Genomic DNA, 16,816 nt, shown 5'->3' with positions numbered 1-16,816 from the left:
TCTGTATCTACTTGGATCTGAGAGGTGATAAATGGTACCAAGAGGCTGCACAAGGCTCTCCTATCTGTATTGCAAGAGCTGTATTTTATTGTTTGTGGCAAGGGAAGTACTGAACTTTCCTTGCATGGTTTCCGGTATTCAAAGTTGCAACTTAATAAGGCTGATTTAGCTGCCACTGGTTTCTTTCAAAGATACATGGAGAACCTGTAATTTTATCACCTTTTTCTGTTCTTCTTAAAGAAGACATGCAAAATCCTTAGCAAAGCATCTAATTTCTGCTGTGAGGGATATGTAGTTTAGAGAAGTGTCAAACAAAAAAGATGTGCTGCAATTTCTGAGGTGAAAGAAGTTTGTTTATCCCCAAGAAAACTTATAGAAATAGTAAATGAAACAAGTAAATGTGGGTAACTTTTTGTAATGTGCTGCCCTTAAGGAACAGATGCACCAGTGAAGCTATGAATATAATAAATTTGTCTTTGAAACTCTAAGTCATACTTTCACTCTTGAAGAAGCCTATAAAACTTCCTATTAAGGAAACAATTTTTCCAGCGTTTTTAAAAACCCTTTTACCTGAAGTGATCTGATTAAAAAATTTGTATCACTTCAATGGGCAGATAAAACCAATGCTGGCATTTTCCCCTCGTTTCACCTGAGGTTATTCTGCTGCTAATGTGTGATTAAGGGTTGTTTAGTTTGGTCTTCTGAAAACTTTCTGCTATAATCACCAGTCCTTTCAAGTGAAGATCAGTGTTTTGTAAGTTTTTATGCTAATATTCTTAAATCTTACATGAAGGACATATAATTTGAGTGATTCAATATTTTCATGAGGGAAAGAAAGCCTTGAAGTATTGGCATAGTATCTGGGGATCTGTTTGTATTTAAGATGTCCCACGGCCATGGTAAACGTAACATGTTGGATTGTTTTCTTTGTTTCTTGGGATGTCTTCCTTTGTTTCAACATCCCTACAATGAACTTGACCAAATAATAACGAACATTTTAATAAGAAATGCTGGAAGTTATCAAAACAGAATTTGCACAGGAAAAATCCTTACAATAGGAAATAAAGAGCTTTTGCTATGGCTTGTTGGCAAATTATCAGAGCACTCTCTAGCACTGTTCAGCACTCAGAGGAAAGTGTAAGAAATTTAGTTCTGAGTATTAATCTTTTCTAGATAAAAGTAGTCTGGTACTATGTTTTGTAGTGAGGCTGAGTGAGGTTTTTGTGGATTTTTTGTGAATGGTTGGGTTTTTTGTTTGTTTTTGGTTTGGTTTGTTTGGGATTTTTGTTTTATTTTGTTTCGCTGTTTTTTATTTTCCCCCTATCCTAAAGGGTATTTATGCTTTAACTGTGCAATACACCAGCAGAGGTATCTAAATTCACTTCAGTGGAACTGGGCTGGTCACTGTGAACAGATGAAGTGTGACAAGGGGTCTATGCTTTGAGAAGCTGAGACCATACATTAGCTCATTTCTGATTTCTGTGCCTCTGTAATTAATCCAATTCCAAAACTAGAACTGAAGTTAACTTAATTTTTATTACTTGATTTATGTTGCACATTTTTTGGGGTAATATTTGCAAGAGTCTCTACTGAATCAAGAATCAAGTGGGATTAAATATCCTTTGAATTTACATGGCTGGTGTTACATCCTTTACCAGGCTGTGAATTTTGGTGTAAAATTTTTGTGGAACGGTAGACTAAAACTCTGTCTTAGTGTCTGAAGAATAAATACTCTATTTAGGGCAATCAAGTTTATTTTTGAGTGTTGAACAGCCTTATCAAAATGAATTAAACCCAGACTTGCTCACGAACATATTTTGCTATTCAATATAGTGAAAATAGAGAATCGTTGTGGCTCATTATTTCCTACGTGTAGCAAACATAAACCAAAAGACAGATTAGGACATTTTTGTCCATAGCCTTGTTCACTTGCAAAGAATAATAGTCAGTGAAAGGTGGAGAGCATCACTTGGGTCAAGGGGGTCACTTGGTATTTGTTTCATGAGCCACTCGATGAGGAAGGTGCTTGGCTGAGCTATTTTGCTGCTACAGCAAAATGAGGTTTGCTCTTGTGTGTGGAGGACAAAATCTGCTTGGGGCAGCATAATTTCATCTCTTCTGGTTTTCCTAGGTATATTAAGGTCTTTATTTGGGTGGGAAGGAGGGAACAAGGATAACATTTGAGCATTTCTGCTGCAAATTCTTCCAGTAGAGATTAAAAAAGAAACCAGAAATAACAAGTTGTGAATGTCATAATTTCATGTTCAGTCTTGTCATGTTCATTTCATGTTCATTCGTATCACACTATGAATATCCCAAGTGGAGCCATTGCCTCTTAGCTCTACACGTAGGTAATTATTTCCATGGAAGTTGTGGGGCCGTCTGTCTAGCCGCTGCTTTGACATCTGTCATCGTGGCACTAAATTGCTTTGTAAAACCTATTACTTTGGGATATAGTATAGTGTCTCTTAATTGCACCACTTGCTTTTCCTGTCTGAACAGAGCCTACTTTTGTTTCCGTCGTTAATGGTGAGGCCCTGATGGCAGAGTGATGCTGTAAGTTCATTGATTGGAGGGCAACTGCTCTGGGATTACACAGACATACTTGGGCCTTGTATTTTATGACAAGCATGAGTGCCAAAAAGGCCTGGGCTTTGACTTGTGTGACTTAATTCTCTGGCCGGCTGTTGAGGCAGTGGTGTAACCATTGCAAACAAGCTCTCTGTGTTTTTCAGCTTCCTACGGATGCTGAGTGGTTGCTCTCCGCTAAATGCAGGCTATTGAGTGTAAACTTCTGTGGCTCCCCAAAGGATCTCTCAGGCTCAGCAAATCCTTCACCTCTCCCTTTGGGAATATTGTTTTCTGACTCTCTGTGCTGTCTTGTAGTTAGGATATACATCTAACCCATGATGCGGGATGCTGGTTAATAATTTACGATAAATATATTCTTTACCTTTCCTTGGCAGACAATGCCATTTAGGTGAAAAATGGCTTAAATATTTTACACAAATGACTTCTAGATATTGTAGCTTTTGCAGCTAATGAAAAAATTTTTTGTGTTCACCCCAAACAGCTAATTAATTACTGAAGGCAGCTGTAAAAGGTACAAAGTTCAGATTGAGCAGTGCTTATTGCCTCAAGCCTAAAAACCTGAGACTGGCTCTTTAACTGCTCATAAACACAATATATACTTATACAAAGCAGAGAAATGCTTTTGAACTTAGGGGTTGTCTTGTATGTAGTCACACAGCATTCCATGATTTATAAAAGATGTCTTACATTTATAATATTCAGCTCTGCTAATCTACTTTTGGAGACACAAAATTAGACTGTGGTCCTGTGGGATTCATTTCAGCTGAACTTAAAATTAACAGTTGTTTCTTGCACACTGAAAATGCACTTTTTATGTGCAAGTGCATGTAGCTAGAAATAGAAAATGAACAAGCTGAGCAATTTGTGTACCAAAGCAATAGGCTGTGCACATTCCCGAAGAATAGGGATAGCCAGTAGGTATGAATATCTGGAGGTAATTCCATTTGCCACCAACTGAACCTCAGCTATTCCTTTTCAGCACCAATATGGTGGGTGCCTATTGTGTAAATCAACCGATAATATTTACAAATGGAGCCCTTAACACTCTGACTTTTTATCAGATTTTTTTTTAAATTCAGTGGAGCACGCGGTGCGGTACCTTCCTTCTTGAAATTCATATGGTTCCCGCTGTGATTGACAGGGTACAGCTTCATTATGCAGTTGGCTGGATGGGCCAATTACAGCTATGAATGTGTAAAAGGGGTGAATGAGAGAAATGTGTAATTGATTCTGGCTGTGGTTCATTAATAGTGTGAATGCACCACACTCACATCTGTAAGAGAAAGAGTCAGAGAAACTTATTTGTACTTTTTCAGTTGTTTGGAAAAGCTCACTGTGATAATATTTTCGCCATCTAGTGTCACATTTTCAAAGGACAAGGGAAGAGTAAATTACATTGAAAGTAATTTACATCAGTCCTCCAGGTTGGTTTTTGAAGCACAGTCACTTCTCTTCACCTTTCTCAAGTGGCAGTTGTGTTTCATACTTGCCCCCATGCTGTTCTGCCCTTTCTCCATAGCAGTGCAGTTAAAAACTCATGTGAGAAACAGCAAGTTAAGGTGTATGGATTGACTTTTTTAAAAAAAAGACCTGAGAAAACAAGCCTCATTGGCCTTTTATGTATAAAGTTTGTACTTTACAGCAGTTGTAGTTTCATTTCTCCTTTCCTTATAAACAGTTTTAAACCAACAGCTTTGTTAGCATTAGAAGCAGTATGATCCACTGCTGTGGCCTGAATCCCAGATGAGGATATACCTTTCTTGTGGGCGCTCCACCTCAGTGTACTATTAAAAATGTAAGCAAAAATCTCAACTCTGTGTACACAAAGGGATTTATGAACCCATGGACTGCAGCTTTCTTTTTAATGAAGTTTCCTATCAGTGAGCTTGGCTGAAAGATTGACCACAATAAATCAGCAGCTTCACAGCAGTGCTGGCAGCTTCATTTGACATAAAAGTTAAAATACTACAAATGTGTGGTGTGTGTGGTTAGTGTGGCATTCTCTGAGAGATGACTGTTCCCTGTTTTGATCTGTTTACTTGGTTTTGAAGATCAAAAAAACATGTTTTGGTTTTTGGGAAATGTTTGCATCCCTTATGCCTGTTTGACCTCACTGAGAAGTTGTTGGACCTCAAAGGGTGCAGACGCCACAAGAACAAACAGGAGCCAGCTTTCCCAGCCAAACTAAATCTTTCTGGAGCTTCTCTACATTTCCCCCGATTTAAAGCCTTTAGGTGATGAGACCTGTTGGGGAAGATGAAACAGGAAAGCCTTGGAAACATGATTGCCTGACAAAAGATTTTGGGAATATGAAAACTCAGCTTTCCCAGCCAAACTAAATCTTTCTGGAGTTTCTCTACATTTCCCCCAATTTAAAGCCTTTAGGTGATGAGACCAATTCGGTTTCATGCCATTGTGGCCACAGTGTACCTTCAGACCATGGTCATGCTCATCCCCATGGCTGGTGCTCCCACCTGCCTTGCTGCTGCAGTCAGTTTGCCTTCTCTGGTGCAACTCATTCCTGTGTATGTGTCCTGTGACAATCCTTTACTGTTCTGTTTTCCTTCAGAAAGGCCGTGCTCTTCCCCAGGGTGGATTCTTGTTCTGGCCGGGTGTGGAAGGTGCCAGCTACGGCTTGCACATCCATGGTTGTCCTTGCCAGCAGTGCTGGAAGTTTACATTTGAGGCTGGCTGCTGTAGTGGGTAGGCAGAAGAGCAGGGCAGCAGTTCTGCCCTGAATTTTCTTGTGGACAAATGTCTTAGATCTCCCCTATGGCACATGATCCTCCATCCTTCAGCTCTCTGTGGGGGATAATGTGAGAGTGGAAAGGAAACTTTACTGTGACAGCCAAGCTTGAGGTTTGACAGTCTTTGTTGATATATTAAAAATAAATGGTGCTGCTTCAGCCTGTGAAGTCTGATTCTCAGGTAGTAGCTGCATGGGCTGAAGGAGGGGGAAGATCTGTTTTGTTTCTGGTTTGTTTCCTTTATGCCTGTGTAATCTCAAAGGGTTTTTCCCGCCTGCAAACCTTAAGGTATTTTGGAATAGCTTGAGCAGAATAATATGTAGTTTAGGAAATGTATGTTTTACTGATTTTATTGACAATGTACAACAATAAAATTATTACTTCCCTGTTTGTCTGCCAACCATAAAGCACTGGCATATTAGTAATGGTGCTCTGCTAATAAAATCTTTATCACGTGTTTCAGAAAAATAATGTGCCTAAGAAAAGCATTTCTTTTCCAATAATATGCTGCAAACAATTACAGTATTTGTGATATTTTATAAACCAGTTCATAGAATCATAGAATGCCTTGGGTTGGAAGCAGCCTTAAAGATTATCTAGTTCCAAAGCCCCTGCCATAGGATGCTTCCCACTAGATTGGGTTGGTCAGGGCCTATTCAATTCATAACCGTCTTCTGTGTCCTGTCTAAAGAGCCACCTATGATGGAAAAATTAAAACATAAAAGCTAATAACTGCATGAAAGGTTACCTATTTACATGAAGGGTCTGGTGCAGTAATATAGGATGGCTGACAAGGTGCTATGAAAAAGTCTAAATTGGGAAATTCTGAAATAAAGATGACAAAAACATTCTGAATTTATTGAGCTGCGGCTTAAAACTAGTGCTTAATTATGAAAGACTAAATGAATGGAGTTAAAGATTTAGTGAGTGAAATGCATCTAGAAATTACACTGTGGGAGTTTTATACAGAAAGACCCCAGCAAGAATTTGGTACTTGATCTGTTCCCCAAAATTCCTTCTTGCCTTTAAGTAATCAATGAATAATTTAAGCCATTATACTTCAGCTTTCAAGGAGCTGCACCTTGAAGTGCAAGAAACTCAGCCTTAGCCAAAAGAGTGAAATCTTTATGATTCTTTTCTTTTGTTATTCATCCTTTACACATTCTTTTCAAGTTAGTTTTATAGTTGTTCCTTTATTTGCTTGTTGGCTGCTGGGCATTGTGAATTTGAAATTCATCGTGATAGCTCTGATCTTGGTGTCTGTAAATGTAGAGTGAACTTGACTGAGATGAGACTCAGGAGTATATTCCTTTAGGCTGGAAAAGACCTCTAAGGTCATTGAGTCCATCCTGTAACCCAGACTGCCAAGTCTAATGTTGAATCATGTCTCTGGCTCAGTAATTAAAGTTCACCTGTCGTAAAATAAAAAAACAAGAGAAAAAAGTCAAGAGAAGGGGTTTTTTTTCCTTTCTCTGAAGTTGCCAGCAGTTCCAAATAGAAATGCTCCTTGGAATGTTTTAACCTCCAGGAAACTGCTATAGTCATGAACAGAAATTACAGTCTTTGCTAATGAAAGTACTCACACAATCTTATCTCTGCACACAGAAGCAAATTTTAAACTAGCTCTTTCCTTTTTTCAAGTCCTTTCTTAATAGTTCTCAGTTTATGATAGTACTTAAAACACATCTAAGAGTATAACTCTTTTCTGAACTCAGAGGTTGTTTTAGTGTCCTGCTGTCATCTTGGCTCATCAGTGGATAAAGGCTCAACACCTACTTGATGGTTCAGTTGTAGGGAGGGTTCTCTGGAGTCGCTATCTGGCAGCTGTGACATTCAACAGAAATTATCCAATCTGTCCATCTTGTTCCTGCAACTGGAGAAAATTACTGTGATCAAAATGGAAAGAAGAGTACCCAACCTTTTATTTACTTCCCAGGAGGCAGGTTTTCTGTAGCAGTTGGGAAGTTCAGCTCTATGCTGGTTTGAGACAAATTTGGAGGAAAATATCCTCTGATAGAAGGCAGGTTAGAGCCGCCCCTCCCCCACCATGTTCAGGAAAAAAATTTCCTTGGAGGAAAGTGAAGGAAAAAACCTTATTTATTTAACAAACACATGGGAACAGAATAATAATGTTAAATAATAAAACCTCTCCCTGTGGAGAGAAACCTGGGAAGATTTCAGAGTCCTTCTCTAGATGTGGTCTCTCTCTTCCTCCTCCTCCTCGGAGCTGGGTCGTGGGCCAACTTCTGAGGCCTCAGTGGAAAATTCTCCTGATGCGGTCTGATGTTGAAACAGTCCAGAAGAGAAGAAGGGAAAAACTGAAGTCCCAGGAAAACGAAGTTCAACTCTCTGTCTCCCTCCAGAGAAAAGGAGCCAAAAGCTGGCTGAAAAAAAGAGATGGCTGCTTCCTCCGCTCTTGCTGCTGCAGAAGCAGAGGAGTGTGTATGTGTGTCCTTGAACACCTGCTTTGAAAAGTCCGCTCGTTTTTTTTCTCTCTCCCTCCTCTTGGGCTCAGTTTAAAGGCACAGAAAGGTGCAAGATTCATTTCTGGGCATAGAGCGGCGATAGGGGATATAACATCAGGAAGTCACCCCAAGACAAGCTCTTATAGGTTTCAGTTTCCATCACAGTGAACTCCTCAGCATTTCTGGGCACTGGAAATTAGACGTGCTTTTATTTCCTGATCTATCAATACTCAGTGGCTAATGTATAGAAAAATTTTTGCATTTTTCAGAACATTATGGTTCAGCATTAAAGCCACCTTTAATGTAGCAGAGAGCAGGACTTGACAGAGTTAGAAAAAAAAGACAGTGTACATTTTAATGTTAGTTTGTCCATTTTCCCTTATGCTTTGGCATATGTTGGATGGAGATCATCAAAACCAGCTTGGACAAAGAATAATGGTGTTAATTCTGTAGGATTTGTGAGTAAATTAAAATATTCTGGAGTGTAGCAATAGCAGATGTTGCTTGGAAACCTGACCCAGGCGGGACAGAAACACAACCTAAAAGGGGACAAGCAGTACTGCAGTTGAAAGTGTTGGCCTAATCCCTGTTTGTGCAACACTGAAAAAAAAAAATAAATAGTGCCACTGTTTATTTCTGCTATATATTATAGGAAATTATAATGAAAGGGGAAAAAAAAAAAGTCTGCCACCATAACTAATTTTATTATGTTCACATGTACTATAGAAGAATGATGTTTAAAAAGTAATTGTGCTTCATAATAATGGGGGGATAGGAAGGGGGGAGATAAAAAACAATCATAGTAACTTTTAATTTGTAGTTTTCTTTTCAAGATTTTTTTACTCCAGGCTCTTAAATTCCTTTTTCTTATAGCATTTTAGAGACTTTGATTGACTGCAGCATCTGATTTTGATGACTTCAAAGGCCATGTTTTGTTGCATGGCGTCTCCATCTGGTCTGATGTGAGAGGAAAGCACATTTTTTGAATAACCAACACATTCCTAAGTCACAGCTTTTCTTCTTTTCACATGGTTGCTGGGGAAAAACAAAGATGACCTGTGTATCGCCAACGATGTGCTGAGGTTCTGTGTAGTGAACTTTCCCAGTGAGTGGACTTCGAGGAGTGAGAACAAGTGTTTCAAAGTTCTACAGTATTTGCAGTTGTAGAGGCTGAAGATTTAGAGGATTTCTGCAAACCTTTCATCTCTCCTGCATGTGCATTGCAGTAGACATGTAACAAGTATTCATTGTATCTTTCTCATTTTCTCCTTTAGTCCAAATTCTTCAAAATTTAACCTTTACTGATGTATGTTTAATTATCGCACATGAGGATTATGATGTGTTTTCCAGTTAAATACGTTTGCTTGCATTGTTATTCATACCATTGTGTATAGCAACAATACCAGATTGAATTGATGTGTGATACAGTAGCATCTTTAATGTTTATCTTCTTTTTTTATTCACTGCAGATGTGATCCATACTGTTGGGCCGATTGCAAGAGGCCATCTCACCGACACTCATAAAGAAAACTTAGCAAGTTGCTATAAATCCTCTCTGAAACTGGCAAAAGAAAATAACATCAGATCAATCGTAAGTATCGTGGGAGAACACATTGTTTTTTCTAATTTGGATCTTAGTTTCCTTGATGTAGAATAATTATGATTGTAAGCTTCCAGATATATTTCTTGCTCTTTATGATGCGAATACCCAAAACTTTAAACATTATTTGGCCAAAACAATTGCTAGATGAAAGGGCTAAGCTTATTTTAGGAGTTAGGGAAAGTGTGCCTGGTAGTAGGAGTACAAACAGCTGTCTCATTAAAGAGGGGAGGAAGCTGGTCCCATGGCTCATTCTTATACTGTATTATTTATTAAGAAAACCCTTAGAAGCCACTGGTCAGGAGGATAACTGCATGCAGTATAGCCTCCTAAATAGCTGAGAAGTGACTAATTTGTTGCTTATTCTACCCATTAATATTTCTTCCTGAAAATAAGGGTATTGGTCAATTGTCACTGGTTCTAGCACCTTCTCACCAAAATCGATCATAAAATAGCCTATTATATGATATTTCATTGAACTATTTTCTTGGTTTTGGCGGCAAAACTTCAGGAGGAAACACTCCGGAGTGAGTGTCTCCTCCAAAGGGAAAAGGGCCTCCCCTTTTCCTCCACCAACAAGACAAGTGGGTCACAGCAAGTGAAAGTGGAAAAAAAGCAAACTGTTTATTAACACAAACAAAACCGGGTAGAACAGGGGAAAAAAAAAACCTCAGAATACAACAAATTCCCGGGGAGGGAACAGACACACGGACTTGGACCAGCAGGCTCCCCAGACTGGCGAGGAGGGAAGGGACGCAGTGAGGCAAGGGGAAGGGAAGGGCAAAAAGAACAAGAAAAACCAACAGAACGTTTTTCCTGCTAGCCAGAACACAAAAGAAACCCAAAGAGCAGCACAGCGCTCCTGGCGCATCCCTCCCGAGCCCTGCCAAGCCCCATAGAGCCCCTGAGCCGTTGGGCCCAGCCCTTTGAACCGCCCCGCACTCGGTCCCGTGGCCCCAGCCCCCGGGGCCATCGTAAAGGCACAGCGTCTTTGGACATTGAGCGGACGGTTAAGGAATAAAGTGGCCTCATAACGTCACCCCAGGACAACTATACAATTCCTTGAACTTGAAATACATGGTACGGTTTTGTACCTCAAAGTGCCAAATTTTCAAAGGCCACAGAGAAAAGGAGCTTTTCCCTTCCCCGCTCCAGAGATTTAATTCTGTAGCTCACACCACTGCAGCTTAAGTCTTCAGATATGCATAGGTTAGTTCCTTGTAGCATTCTGAGCCTGATTTCACACTTTTGGGGTCATTTTGGCTCGTTATATGATAGCACATATGTTTGGCAACTTAGAATGAAAACATACAATCTTAAAAAAAGGTAAGCTGAACCAATGGTGTTATAGGAGGGTGTAATATACAGTAAGGGAAAGCTATTAACACTGAAATATCACAGATGGAAAATAAAGCTTTTTGAGGAGAGGGGCAGGACAGTTTGTAGGGCTTTGAATCCAAGTTAGATATGCCCTTCAGAGCCAAACCTGATGAATATCACTTATTTCTTTCTTTTTGGTGAGAGCTGTGATCTTCAACACTTTTTGTGCTCATGACATCCTCTCTCTGCTTCTCAAAATGATGTCCAGCAATCCCTCTTTTTGCCATTATACAAACCATTGTGGGGTTTGTTTTCTTTGGTGGGTTTGGGTTGTTTTTTTTTTTAATTCTAGGCATAAAAATAAGAACTGAAAACAACCTTGGGTTGGTGGGCATGTTTTGGACCTTTTCTGTTGCCATTTAAACACCCAAGGATGTTCATGTCCTGCTGTGATTCTCATTGGAGACCGTAAGAGCTTTGTGCAGTTGCTCCTACATCCATCCTTGTTTCTGCCTGTGCAAATACAGGCTTTTGGGGCACTCAGGTTAGTGTGAATAAAGTTCCTAACAGGATGTGGGAACAAGAAAATAGAATAATAATTATGAAAGGGTGTAAAAAAGAATATTGAAATAACAAAGGAAAAACTTTAGTAGGCATTGGTCAATGCAGGTAATGCTTGTATCTGTAAGGAGTCTGTAATTTTTAGGACATTCTGGGTGGTAGCATGCTGTTTAACATGGAATAATTAAAAGGAATTGTACTCATGGAAACTAGCCTGATATTTTATAAGAAAAGATAACCACAGGAGAAATCATCCACAGGTTATTTCCTTGCTGGTTAAGTGTTGTTGACTGTGCACCTGTTTGAGATAAAAAATACTCAGCACCCAGACTTGCAGAACACAGCTGCACAAGCTGAACAGGAGCCAAGAGCCATTCATTCATACCATAGCATTTAGTAGCTTAGCAAGCAATATGGATTTTAAAGTCCGCATGACAGATCATGGGCTGTTCTGAAAAGCCCTAAGTCCAGTGAATTCAATGATGCCTTGGGAAGTGAAGGCTACTTGAGTGTCTGTCCTAATGAACAAATCAAGCCTGGAGAAAAGTAAAATGTATAATTCATTCAATTAGGGAGCAGTAGATTTCTGTGAGTCTGAAGGCACAGAATGCAAAGTGTAAGTGGGTTTCACAAGATCCAGTATAGTAGGCATAGAGGGAAAGGAAAGAAAGTGAATAAAAATATCTGTAGATTTCTGAGGCTTGCAGAGACCCGATAGAGGGAGCAAAGGATTCAAATTGACTCAAACAGACATTTGAGTGTAGACTGGATTATGACAACAGAAATATTTGCAGTACAAAGAAGACAGACAGAAATTGAGGGGGGGGAAAAAGGTTACCCATGTAAAATAAGCAGAGAAAATAAGCTGTGCTGCTGGATGGCCTATTTTGGCTTCCTCTTTAACAAGAAGTTTAAATAAGTGTGTGAAAGAGAAAAACAAGGAATTTAAAAATAGATAATGAGTTAAAGCAGGAAAAGCCCTATATTTATGACTCGTAAATAAATAGGTATTGGTGATAGCAAGTTGCAGTATGCTAAAAGAATTAACTAAACCAGAGAGCATTGGTGCACTAGCAATTTTAATAACTGAGAAGGAAGCAGGAAGACATTAAAGGATTGTAACTGCACAGATGTGTTACCTTCAAAACAGAAAGGACAGTAAGTCTAGAAATTCATGTAAAAACAGGAAAAAGCCTGACCACAACTGAAATTATTTTGAACGTGAATTGTGTCAAAGGAGTTAGAATTGCTGGAGGCATTATGAATAGAGAGTGATGATGAATGGCAATGTATTGAGCTGGACCAAAGCATGCAGGGTGACTCAGGGTGCACCACTAAATGCAGTTTAATTTAACATCTTAATGATTTTTGAAGAGTACATGAACAGCTCATTAATTACATTTACAAATGATACTACAATAGGCAGTGTTGCAAACACTAGAAAAGGACAGAGATATATGATAACAATTGATTGGAATCTGTGAATATAACCTCATCATCATCCACTCCAGTACCAGAAGGGAGTTTCTGCCTTTGTTGCAATGGAAGAGAGGTCAGAAATGGAGCTGAAAGCTACAGAGAAACTCAGCACAGGAATAGATGGAGTAGCATCTGGTAGGGAAAAATAACCCAGTTCACAAATAGTCAAAGTGTGTCAAAAAACCTGCACAATGAGGAAATGGTCTTGAATAATCAGTCTCAAATTGGATATACTTAAAGCAGTTACTTGTTTCACTATTACATATTGTTGATCTGCCTATGATGAGAAATGATGGATGCCATAGAGATTGTATTTCAGTTCAGAGTGGACTGGGGAGGACAGGAATAGGATTCAAAATAGACCCAAACTCTCTTACACGTATGTGTATGTAGTAGTTTTACACACTGAGGAAGGGAAGTAATAGCCTTGAAATACTGTGTGAATTCTGAGGTGCAGCTTTATGGAGGGAGAAGAGAACAATATCATTGCGTGTATGACAACAGGGCAATTGTGTGGTGCAGCTGATAGTAATTTAGGTTGCGTTCACATCCAAGGTGTCCAGGCGTGCATGAGAGCAACTCTGGCTAACTCCTGAGGGAGCACTGATATATCATCTGATCACGTTATCATCTTGGTATCAAAAAAAAAAAAAGATGGGTACAACTGAAAATGAGATGAGGGAATGTAATGAAATGCCAGTCAGAGTGATTGCTAAGGCTCATAATCCACTGGCAAGCCCAGCCGTGGGTGAGGATCTGCATAGCCATTAAGGCAGGAAGAAAAGCCTTAGGAACAAATTTGATCATCTGCATGATTGCTCAGAGAAATCACACAGCCCCTGACATTTGTCTCCTGAGCCTGTTTTCTCAAACGTTTTATATTCAATATGAGGTTTCAAATGCCATATCAGCTATTTTGTACAGAGTTTGTCTCTCTCAGGTCATCTGCTCCATCTGCCTTCTAGGTTGCCGAAGTTTGTGTTAGTGTTTGTCCTTGTTATCTTGCATTCCCAAATCCACGCGTTGCTTTTCCCTCACTTGTTCATGTAGCTGTGCTCCCTCGAGGACACTTGAGCTGCTGTCTGACTATTTGTGTGGTCAGGGTGAACCTTTTGTATTGGATAAGTCTTATTTATACAATCCTCTGTCTGGTGAAAGAGGATACTTGAGACGGGTTTCTGTTTATCTCCACTTAAGTTGGTACAGCTGAATGAGAGAAAAAATACTTAGGGCAATTCAAAGAGAGTAAAGTTAGCATTTGAGCAAATTAATTTTCTTAAATGTTCAGAGTAATCTCTTAATAATAAAAACTTTGTATTTTGATGTTGGTCTCTTTTGCACAGTACTAGGGATTGCTATCATGCATCAACTAAATCTCTGCTGCCTGAAACACTGGAAATACATTATAGGTACCGAATCTTTACTGAAAGAAGATATAGTAAAAAATAGTCTAATAGATGCTTTTTCCCCGTTTTTCTGTACTGGTTTTCTAAGTAAGAGTTTTATGGGCCAATTAATTGTTGGGTTATCAGGCAGACTTGGGGAGTTGTAATCACTGTTTTCAGATTTTAAATTGGTCCCCTCTTTACACAGTCTTTGAAATTATTTACTCTGTATGCTCCTAAGTTTTTCATGGGACCTCTCATCCTGCTTTTCTTTGCATGCACTGCTTTGAAGCCATCTGATACCCTGGAAGCTTTCTGAACATCAAACGCTTCCCTGCCACCTATTTCATTCAGACTTAGCTTGTGATTAAAAAAATTTCAATCAATTGCTGTCAGTCAGAGCCAGGATTGCAGTTAGACAGGGACTTTATGAACTGCACAGAAAATACGAAAAGATGGTGTGTGTTGCTGTGGGTGGGATCCAAGCCAAAAGAGCTGCAGTGTGTTTGCAGAGAAGAAAAGCTGGTGCTGGTCCCTCACTCAGAAGGCAGGGCAGGCTTCCTCCACAATGGTTAAGGAAATGGAGGAGTTCTGTTTGGGACTACAACTCTGCTGTTGTTCAGGACTATGTTCAGAATTGCAGTCTTCAGGAACACTTCATGTTGGCAGGGGGTGAATTGTAAAGCTTTAACAAGAAGCATTTCTTTAGCCCACAACCTCTGACCTCCACTTCGAGGGAGAATTATGGGGGACCAAAAGGGGCAGGAGGAAATCCTCTAAGAATGTGGCTTTTTGAGTTCCAGAAGGAGCTCTGCTTATCACCAACAAATGTATTAACAACATTATATACAAAATACAGATTTTTTCCTATTGGTCCCCAAAGTTAGGTAGGGAAGAGTTCATGCAGTTCTAGAGTCTTACTAGATTAGCTTTGCTGTGGCATTAAAAAAACACCACACCAAAAAGATCAGTCTCTTTCTGCCTGGGTGTTTGTGCTGTGAATGCAGAAAGTTGTCCTGCTCCAGGGAAAACCTCTTAGCTGGACTTCTCAGAACAACCAGACTGCTCCTCCTGTCTGAAGTACGTGAAAAGGCAGAAGGCCATCTCGAAATATCTCAGCAGTGAGGGCCTATTCAAGGGCTGACTTGCTCATCATCAGGTCGAGTGGAAAAGCCATTGCTTGGTGGTGAGATGGCCAGTGACCTGTAATGATGGGATATTTCTGGGAGAGTAGATTGTCTCTTTGGGCTCTGAATAAAGTGTGTCCCTCCTGTGCACACAGCTTAATACTGCATTTTTGGGAGCTTTTTTACAAAAGCATGTTGAATAGGATCAGGACATGCTTTTTGAAATCCATGCTTTGCCTCCATTTCTGGGGTCTTCCGTCACTGTGTACAATGCATGATACTAGCTGTGCATTTCCAGGGGCTTTACAATTAGAGTATTACTTTAGGCTTTGTTAGATAAATACTTCTTTCATTTATAATTAAGTTAATCTACAGGGAATTTCAACATGTATCCTTTTTGTAGGTGTTTTTCGTAAACAAGAGTCATTTAATTATATTTTGTCTGATTAGCAAATACAAATACTAGTATAACTTGTACAGAAACACAACTTAATAACTTGTACAGAAACACAATTATTCAGAGCAGCATATGAAAATACATCAGGAAAGGTACCTGCCACTTACCTGTTGCTAGCACTTAGGAAACAAACAAATTTTTTCATTGTCTAAATTATTTGTCTCCACCTGTAATTAGGGATTTTAAAAATAGCTATGCACCAATATTCTTGGTATTTGTATCCACTTTCAAGAGGAAGCTGTACTTCTGCTAGGCTGCCCAGTTTCATTGAGCTTCATTTGAGTGGAGACACGTTTAGCCTCTGTGATGCCTGAATCTTCAATTATAACTCATAGACTGAAGTTTTCAGTATCTATTTCAAACCCAGTGTGTTCTCAGCTCCTCCTGTTGTAAATTATAAAATTCATGAAAGAGGAATTTTGTCTGAATTGTAGGAAAATGCTTAAAAAGGTGCACTATTGTGTATTGGTCTAACAATTTGGTTTGCACTCTTGCCTTTACCTGTCTTGTTCTCTTATGCTGTAGAGTTATGTTTTAGGGAAAAGTAAAGTGACTTTTTTATTATTTCCAAGGAAACTTATTTCTTGCTGAGAATGTTGCCATAGCAATGAGTTCTAAGTCTGAAATTCCTACAGGTTGACTTTATCATCTTGTTTTCTGATATAGATTCATATCCATCAATCAGAAGAGTTACTTTGGAGGGAAATTTTCACAGTACCATAAATCCACTTAATTTGTTTCTTCGAAACACTTGTTTAACTTCTAAGCTATGATACGATTGATGTTATGTTTTTAGACTCAGTTTTCTCTCCAGCTTAGCCTTCCTCTTTTTTTTTCTCCTTTTTTGCTTTCTTTTCTCAGATATTTTCCAGATAATATCCTTAAAAATTAATCTACTTACTACTTTTAAGTTTTTCAGTTTGCTTAATCATCACATTGGCATCAAATGAGGGGTTTGTGATCTTTCCTTGTGGTTCCAGAAATTATTATAGTTTGCCATACTTTTCTTAATCAAAGGTGAACCTGCTGCTTTGTTTTGGAGGTGCTTCCAACCATTTCTTCCAAAATGATCCTGGTAGATTG

General features: G+C 39.2%; 1 protein-coding gene across 8 annotated transcripts in view; it reads left to right on the top strand.

Moving 5' to 3' along the window:
• Window positions 1–16,816, top strand: part of MACROD2 (MACRO domain containing 2) — an 888,200-nt gene that overhangs the window by 497,720 nt on the left and 373,664 nt on the right. For all 8 annotated transcript variants that reach the window (XM_017745239.1, XM_017745241.1, XM_017745240.1 and 5 more), the window contains one exon: window positions 9,274–9,395. In XM_017745239.1, the coding sequence (XP_017600728.1) occupies window positions 9,274–9,395 (122 nt within the window). The remainder of the gene's footprint in view (window positions 1–9,273; window positions 9,396–16,816) is intronic.

The sequence above is a fragment of the Corvus brachyrhynchos genome, unplaced genomic scaffold (assembly GCF_000691975.1).
Source record: "Corvus brachyrhynchos isolate BGI_N302 unplaced genomic scaffold, ASM69197v1 scaffold69, whole genome shotgun sequence".
NCBI classification, from domain to species: Eukaryota; Metazoa; Chordata; class Aves; order Passeriformes; family Corvidae; genus Corvus; species Corvus brachyrhynchos.
The sequence above is the reverse complement of the archived record's forward strand: the minus strand, read 5'-3'. Positions and strand labels throughout refer to the sequence as shown.